The following is a 7,951-nucleotide window of genomic DNA, read 5'->3' as shown; positions in this document are numbered from 1 at the left end:
TAGGCTTCGTTTATTTGATTCCATCTGGCCTGCGCTTCCTAGGTCCAGTTTAGTTTGCAAAAAATTTTGCAAAATTTTTCACATTCTCCATCACATCGAATCTTTAGACGCATGCATGAAGCATTAAATATAAATAAAAAATAAAACTAATTACACAGTTTAGACGAAATCCACGAGATGAATCTTTTAAGCCTAATTAGACTATGATTGAATATTATTTGCCAAATAACAACGAAAATGCTATGGTGCCTATTTTGCCAAAAATTTTGGAACTAAACTGGGCTCTATTCTTGCTAGTCGGCCGAATTCAGGGAGACGCCGCCGCCTCCCGATCGCAGTGAACGCGACAAGGGCACGCACAAGCATGCACGTCGTTGGCAATCACGAACGCGACCACAAGTCCAGAAACGAACCTGCGTGTTATTGCCGTTACATCTCTATCTACGCCACCAGGCTCCCCTGCTGGCCAGCTACGGACGCAGCCCCGCAAGCACGACACTGCACTTTACAAGAAACGAAAGCAGGCACCCGCAGTCCATGCCCCCGGCTCGCCTGCATTGCGTTGCGCCGGCAGACCTCGTCGGCGGGCGGTGGGTTTCTCCTGCCTAGCTAGCTAGGCTGCTAGAGGCCCGGCTGCCCTGCTGCTCGCCTCGGCGTCGATAATGCAGAGGACATGGTGCACCGCCGCCGCGATGTCCTCCGCCGTCGCCAGGCCGCACCCTTCCTCCACCTGCAGAGCGCCACATGCGAGAGAGGAGATGAGTACATGTTCGTGACACATCGATGGAATCAATCGCTAAAGTCAGGCAAAAGTGCAAAGCAAAAGCCTCCTCTGCCTACTGCGTTGGGGGTCCGGCTGCTGGGCACACAGACACATGATACTCGATCAGTCTTCTGCTGAAACACGCACCACTAGAAAAAGGCGGCGGCAGCGGCACACAACACGATCTTTCTCTGTACCAGTCCATAGCCTTTCGCTGCTGATCGATCGATCTCCTCCTCGCCATGTCAATGGACGACGGTCGACGGGCCAGCTGCCCAAGAGATTCTCCGTGATGGTTCTTTTCTCCTTTACTTTACGTACTAGCTTATGAAGCATTAAATGTAGAAAAAAAAAATTATACAATTTGATTGGAAATCGTAAAACGAAAGTTTTGAGCCTAATTAGTCTATGATTAAATATTAATTGCTAAATAAAAATGAAAGTATTATAGTAGCCAAATTCCTAAATTTCACCCTACACATAGCCTTAGTAAAAAAGAAACGGTGAAAACACACGACCTTTCCTTTTCACTGTACTCCTATCCGGGCCTTGTTTATATCACCTTCAAATTAAGTTTTTTCACTCTTTCTCCGTCACATCAATTTTTAGCCGTTTGCATGGAGTATTAAATGTAGGTAAAAAAAATAACTAATTGCACAGTTTAGTTCGAAATCACGAGATGAATCTTTTGAGCTTAGATGGTCCACGATTGGACAATATTTACCAAATAACTATTCATCGGGTTGAAATTTTTTGCAATCTAAACATGGCCCTGCTCGAATTTGAAGGTGGTTCAGACGATGGAGTACAGTACAGGGACGTCAAAAGGCTAGTGGTACAGCTTGCCAAACGCGGCAAACAGCTTTCGCGCTCTGGAATCTCTTGGTCAAAAGCAAGCGCCAATGGCTCGTGCTGGGCTTGCAGGGGAATCCACTGTGGACTGTGCTCTACTCCGTACCTCTACTGGTCTCCGTGATGGCCTCTGTGATGAACAAGAACAATGGTCTCTGCGTTTGCCTCTGCGCTGGTGCAGTGCGGTGTCATGCAAATGCCTCTCCCGGAATTTCGGTGGACGTGATGCTAGTATACGATGAGGCTGCAAGAGATGGGAGACGGCTCTGTTTTCCTGCCAAGACGTGTATGGGCCTAGACGTGTAAAAAAAGGACAGAGGATTTGGCCATGCACTTGCGTAGTGGCACCGGTGACCAAAGTGCGTCAGCACGGCGTGCACCATTTCAGGCAGCACAGGTGCGCAACGAAACGAGACAGGGATAATGAGGCTTTGACGACGACGGTTGGCCCTAGACGGAAGGAGAAAGAGACCGTTGCTAGCTACTCCTACTCATCGGAAGTGTGTATGTGTCGCCGTCGTACCTTGAGGCTGAGCGTGTAGAGCGCCGTGGCGTCGGGCGCGGTGGCCACGTTGAGGTGCAGCACGGCGAGGCCGAGCGCCTGCATCCCGGCCACCATCCGCAGCAGCTGCCCGGGCCGCCGCGGCGCCATCACGCGGAGGCTGGCGTGCGCGTCCACCACCACGCCCACCTCCACGTCCGCCACCGCGGACGCACGGCTCGCCTCCTCCGCGCCTACCACGACGGCATCCTCCCGCGCCGCCGCGTGGCGCCACGCGTATTGCGGGTACCGGAAGAACCGCGCGAACGGAGGCGGCAGCGACCCCTCGCTGCGCGCCGCGGCATCCCGGCTCGCGCCCGCGCCAGTGTTGCCGGCGGACGCCGGGTCATCACGGCCTGGTGGCGGTTGCGCCGCGTCGCGTTCCGCCGCCGTGTCGCCGCGCTGCTGTAGCTGCCGGTTCAGCGCCAGCTTCTGTGCCTCCAGGGATTGCAGCTGCTGCTCGAGCTGCTTCACGAAATCGATGGCGCCGCTGACGACGGACGCCTGATCGCTCTACACACATGATTAAAAATTTCTATTTTTTTATTACGAAAACACTTGAATACAGAATCAAAGCAACAGCTGTGTGGTACACGTAGGCGTGATTTGACAAGAAGAAAAGTCACGGGATGACCAAACGGTAACAGTAAACAGTGCCATCATCCGATTCGCAAGCCAACATTCTTTTGACGGATTTAGCATTTCTCTTTTATGTAACAAAAGAAAACACTACAAAATCTGACTTCCATTGAAACTAAGAGGATGCAATTGGAAATGCACGGCCAGTTGGCCACAGCGAAGTGATCGGGGTTCCGGAACGAACAGTAGCGTAGGATTGCGTACCCGGTGGACGTAGGAGTCCGGCATGAGCGAGCGGAGCGCGGCGAGGTACTCATTCATCTGGCGGCGGCGGTTGCGCTCGACGGCGATGTGGGTCATCCGCTGGCTCTCGGCGTCCTCGGCGCTCTTGGTGCTCCTCTGCCGCCGCCGCCGCTTCCTCCGCACCTGCTGCACGCCGTTCTCCCCGGTCGCCTGGGGAGCCGCCGACGACGACGACGGCACCTCCAACGGTGCTGCATTGCCGAAGAGGAAGCTCCCCGTCCCCGCAGAAGCGGCGCACGCGGCGGCGGCGTTGAAGGTGTCGTAGACGAGGACGTCGCTGGTGTTGGTCGTGCACAGAGCTTCCAGCGTCATGTCGATCGGCGATTAGGCGGAGGCCAGAGCGCGCGCGCGCGCACACAAGGCTGCAACGGACGTACGCGTCCAGCCTCTTCTCTATGCCGCTACGCTACGCGCAGCTAGGAGCGGCGGCTGCCCTTTTCACCTCCTCCTGCCAGCCTGGCTCCTCCTTCCACCACCTAGAAAGAAGAGACACGGCACCGAGCAGCAGCTACGGCAGCCGGTGCTGGTCTTGGTGCTATCTGCGTGTCTCTACTCTCTACTCTCCAGCGGTGGGCGCAGCACGGCGGAAGATGCATAAGACTGCGTGGCTGGCGGGCGCCCGACAGTGGACGGCGCAGTAGTTTGGAGTAGCCTGAGGGTGAGTGGGCTTTGTGCTCGGGCAGGCAATGAGCGCGGCGGCAGCGGCAGGCCGCTGCAGCAGCTGGCGCGTCGTGGCAGATCTCGCTCGCCCGCTCGCCGCCGCAATGCCTCCAAGAGACTACCACCAAAAGCTCGCTTTCTTTTGACGTTGTGGACTCGTGGTGAAACTGAAATCTCTGGGAGGCCGGAGGCGGGGCGGAGGTAGCTGTGATCTGCTGGCCTTTCCTCGCTTTTGCTCTCTCTCTCTGCTGCAAGCTGCTGCCGCTGCCTCTCTCCCTCGGGAGGGGGAAAGCAAAAGGAGGCAGAGGGATGGAAGAGGAGTGGTCTCACCTCACCTCACCCCGCCTCTGCCACTCTATGAAGTCATAGCATAGGAGTGCGTGGCGTGGCCAGTGGGCGCCCCTCTCTTCTGTGCCGTGGGTGATTTTCTGCTCTGGCCGCAGCTCGATATGTGGGAGTGGCGATGTCCGTCTTGGGCCTTGATTAGATACCATCTAAATTCCAAGTTTTTTCACTTTCTCTCCATCATACAATTTTTAGCCGCTTGCATAAAGTATTAAATATAGGTAAAAAAATAACTAATTGCACAGTTTAGTTCGAAATCACGAGATGAATCTTTTGAGCCTGATTGATCCACGATTGAACAATATTTGTCAAATAAGCCGAAAATGCTACTATTCATCAGATTGAAATTTTTTCGCAATCTAAACGAGGCCTTCGTATGGCCAATGAAAGTTTTTGAACCGTGTTATCCGTGCATATAAATGCCAAGTGAAAGTTACCAAACGAACCGTATATGGATGCATGCTGCCTGCCTAAGGTAGCAAGGGGGGGCCCAAAGCTGGTATAGTCCCTCAGAATGACCAGACCAGAATTCTTTCGTGCCAGCAGATCGTCGTTTTTACGGCCGTTGCGCTCCGTCCCCCTGTGTTTTTTTACCAGCCTCCGTGGAGATTCACCTCAGCGACGTTTTCTGCGGAGCCAAGGCTACCACTCCCCAGTATTAGCACTGGCATGCTCCCTTTAGTAAGGTCTTGTTTAGATCACCTCTAAATTCCAAGTTTTTTTACTCTCTCTTCATCACATCAATTTTTAGCCGTTTGCATGAAGTATTAAATGTAGGTAAAAAAATAACTAATTGCACAGTTTAGTTAGAAATCACGAGATGAATCTTTTGAGCTTAGTTGGTCTACGATTGGACAATATTTATCAAATAAGACGAAAGTTCTACTATTCATCAGGTTAATATTTTTTGCAATCTAAACCTGGCCTAAGAGCAATTCTATCAGTCGACCAAAATCGTACAAACTGATTATGGGCTTTTGCTAAAAGCATCTACCCAACAGCAGCCTAAATCCATCAGTGTCCCCTTCACCCAAAACTAGCCTCACATTGTACGTATAACTTTTTAGAGAAAGAATTATTGGAGGAGTTCCTCTTATCTTAAATTTGTGCTTCTCCTTGGCCATTCCAAAATTTAACCGCGCGTGCTCCTTGTCGGTCAATGGCCGCCATCCTAAAATTCGATCGTGTGTGGCCCTTGTCGGACACTGGCTAAAGGTACAATCTTTAATTGGCACACGCGTTGAAGACGTTGCCAACGCATGGACATGCATCTATCCATACATGATTGGAAACAGGGTAGCTGCACAAGTTAGGATTTTGGGCGCCGGCAGAGAACCTTCAGTGTCCTTCGAGCTTAAATGAAGGGGCCTGGAGGCGGTGGGTGGTGCCAAGCAAGGTGGTGAACTGGCGAAGCACCACCGAGCGAGCGGCTAGAAACATTCGAAAGGCGGAGTCGGCGGCGGGTGCAGTTGGTGGATGGTGCAGCCGACGGCGATGGCGCGACGTTGGTCGCCGGTGGTTGGCAAGGGTAGCATCGGGCAGGGACAGTGGTGGCGAATCCTTTGATTCTAGCTGGTGGCCGGGTGGACGATGGACGATGGGTGGCGCAACTAGCAGTGGAGGCAAAGGCCGAGGGCGTGGGCTTCTAGGAGGAGGAGGAGGAGGAAGAAGGGGAAACTGTGTGTCACTATTGTTATGGACCCCACGTGCATTGACTAAGGATGCCAGGGTGAAGTTGCCTAGAAAGATCCCATGTGATGACAAGATTGTGGACAACAAAATTATTAATAAGTTGTTCTTAGAGGAACTATTTTATTTTGCACCAAATAAATTTTTGCAACCACGCAAAACCATGGCATTTGGCCTATTTTTTATGGGACTCTTGTAAGTATCAATATTTAAATCACATGCATTTTTTTTATAAATATTGATTTGGCCTTTTGAAAAGGCTTAGTGTCGGGTTCATAAACCCGGGGTCCCTCGCGGACCGGCTTCCCCGCAAAGGCTCGGCCCAAGCAGACACCGCGTAACTCATGGGCCGACCCAAGTGTCTAAAACAACAGGCCAGAAGGGCAGTCCAGTCACCGACCAAACGGTCAGGCCGAGGAGGAACAACGCCCGCTTGTCGACTCCGTCCCACCTCTCCGACCGGAGCACTCACTTCGGTCTCCAGCGCCTTTGGACGGTCTCTCCGACCGGAAGGCCTGGCAAAGCACTACCTCCGACTCCGACCCCACGTCTCCGATCGGGGTATGCAAAGACCCTGCTCACTGCTCTTCTCCGACTGGCACAACCAGAGCCAACTGGGATCAACCGACCGGGGACGCCTGCCCGGAAGGGACAGGGAACAAACGGAGAAAGCAAGGCAAGGCGCCCAAGTCAAACCATGATACTAGGGACCGTACCCTATTACCTACAGGAATAGTACTCTACAACCGCTCTGACACAAACAGTATTGTAGGCGCCGACATTTTCCTATACATTATTGTGGACGCTGTTAACTCCCATACGGTAAGGCCCCCCACATGCCTCTAGGCATCGACAGTGTTGTGGGCGCCGGAATTTACCATACCAAGTGAACATGGTAAAACTCCTCACATGCCTCTGGGCATCAACAGTATATGCAGGTGCCGACATCTGCCATACCCGAAACAATACGACGTAACCTCCCACATACAACAGGCATTCAATAGTGTTGTGGACGCCTACCATCCTCATGTACCCACCGGCGTGGGCAACAAGACTTAGAAGCATACGAACTCTCTCCCTCTCACTTGTAAGGCCATCCCCTTCATCTATAAAAGGGGATGCGCTCTCTCCCAAGAGACTAAGTTGATTCAAGTTCATACAAGTTAATCCAGATCGATCAAGTTCACTAGCTCACAACCACAGAACTGCCATGTTCGGACCTCAAGCACACGCTTGAACACTTAGCTCATAGAGGAGCTCCTGTCGCTCTTGGCCCTTCCGACCAGAGCCGACTGGAGCTCTCATGCACCCCATGTTTCTCCTTCTCGTTTGTAACCCCACTGTAAACTTTGAGCACCTGGGCTCAGGAATAAAGTCATCGACCGACTCAAACTGGACGTAGGGCACGTTACCTGAACCAGTATAAACCCTGTGTCATTGAGTGCTAGGCCACCTTCGATCACAACGTATGACAAAACTATAAATATTTACTTGTTGGTCACTTTCTGCACCGACAGTTGGCGCCGTCCGTGAGGAAGACGCTGTATGTTTAATACTTTTTGGTCATTGGATGGTCCACTTTTTTGCCACCCTCGCCGTGGCGGGCTCTGGTGATTCGATTCGCTTTGGTTCACTGGAGTTTCCCGCGCTCCCACCTGTTGGGATGTGGGTTCCATCCGTCTTCGAGCCATCCTAGGCCTTTCTCCTCGAAAGCCTAGACTTCGTCGCTGACCAGCTCGGCGTACTACACCTCCGTGAGGAGGCACTCGTCCTGGCAACCGTCGGAGGGGCGCCCTCCATCGACTCTAGGACGCATGACTTCAACAACACGGCATCTGCGTGCCATTCCGAGCAAACTCTCTACTCAAACCCCGCTGTAAGTAATATGTGTACTGTTATTTACTCTTTATCTATTATCTCCCGCCGATCATCTGGAGGGACCGTACTGCCCACACCACGAACACCGTACGTTCGGTTCCCCTATGGCCTTGCGCCCCCCCCCCCCCCCGTAGATACGTACGCTTGGGGGCTCCAAAGGATGCTGGCACCGTCCCCCCTTACATCCAAATTCATGGGAATGGCGAGCTATGCTCCTACCACTCTCCACGAACTCCCGGATGATGAGGGTGAGACCAACGGCTCTAGCATCGATGATGTGGCACCTCGCCACCGTCCGTCCCGGGAGTGCGCTATGGCGACGCTCCGGGACAGCCGCCGGT

The 7,951-nt window shown here is 52.8% G+C and overlaps 1 protein-coding gene across 1 annotated transcript; it reads right to left on the bottom strand.

Moving 5' to 3' along the window:
• Nucleotides 1–288: 288 nt before the first annotated feature.
• LOC136493571 (transcription factor bHLH96-like) lies at nucleotides 289–4,005 on the bottom strand. The gene is made up of 3 exons (XM_066489669.1): nucleotides 3,000–4,005; nucleotides 2,139–2,669; nucleotides 289–730 (listed from the first exon to the last, which is right to left on the bottom strand). Exons 1-3 carry the CDS (start codon nucleotides 3,348–3,350, stop codon nucleotides 614–616), a joined length of 999 nt encoding a protein of 332 aa, XP_066345766.1. The 5' UTR covers nucleotides 3,351–4,005; the 3' UTR covers nucleotides 289–613.
• Between the last annotated feature and the right edge of the window lie 3,946 nt (nucleotides 4,006–7,951).

This window comes from Miscanthus floridulus, chromosome 11, assembly GCF_019320115.1.
Source record: "Miscanthus floridulus cultivar M001 chromosome 11, ASM1932011v1, whole genome shotgun sequence".
Classification (NCBI taxonomy): Eukaryota; Viridiplantae; Streptophyta; class Magnoliopsida; order Poales; family Poaceae; genus Miscanthus; species Miscanthus floridulus.
The sequence above is the reverse complement of the archived record's forward strand: the minus strand, read 5'-3'. Positions and strand labels throughout refer to the sequence as shown.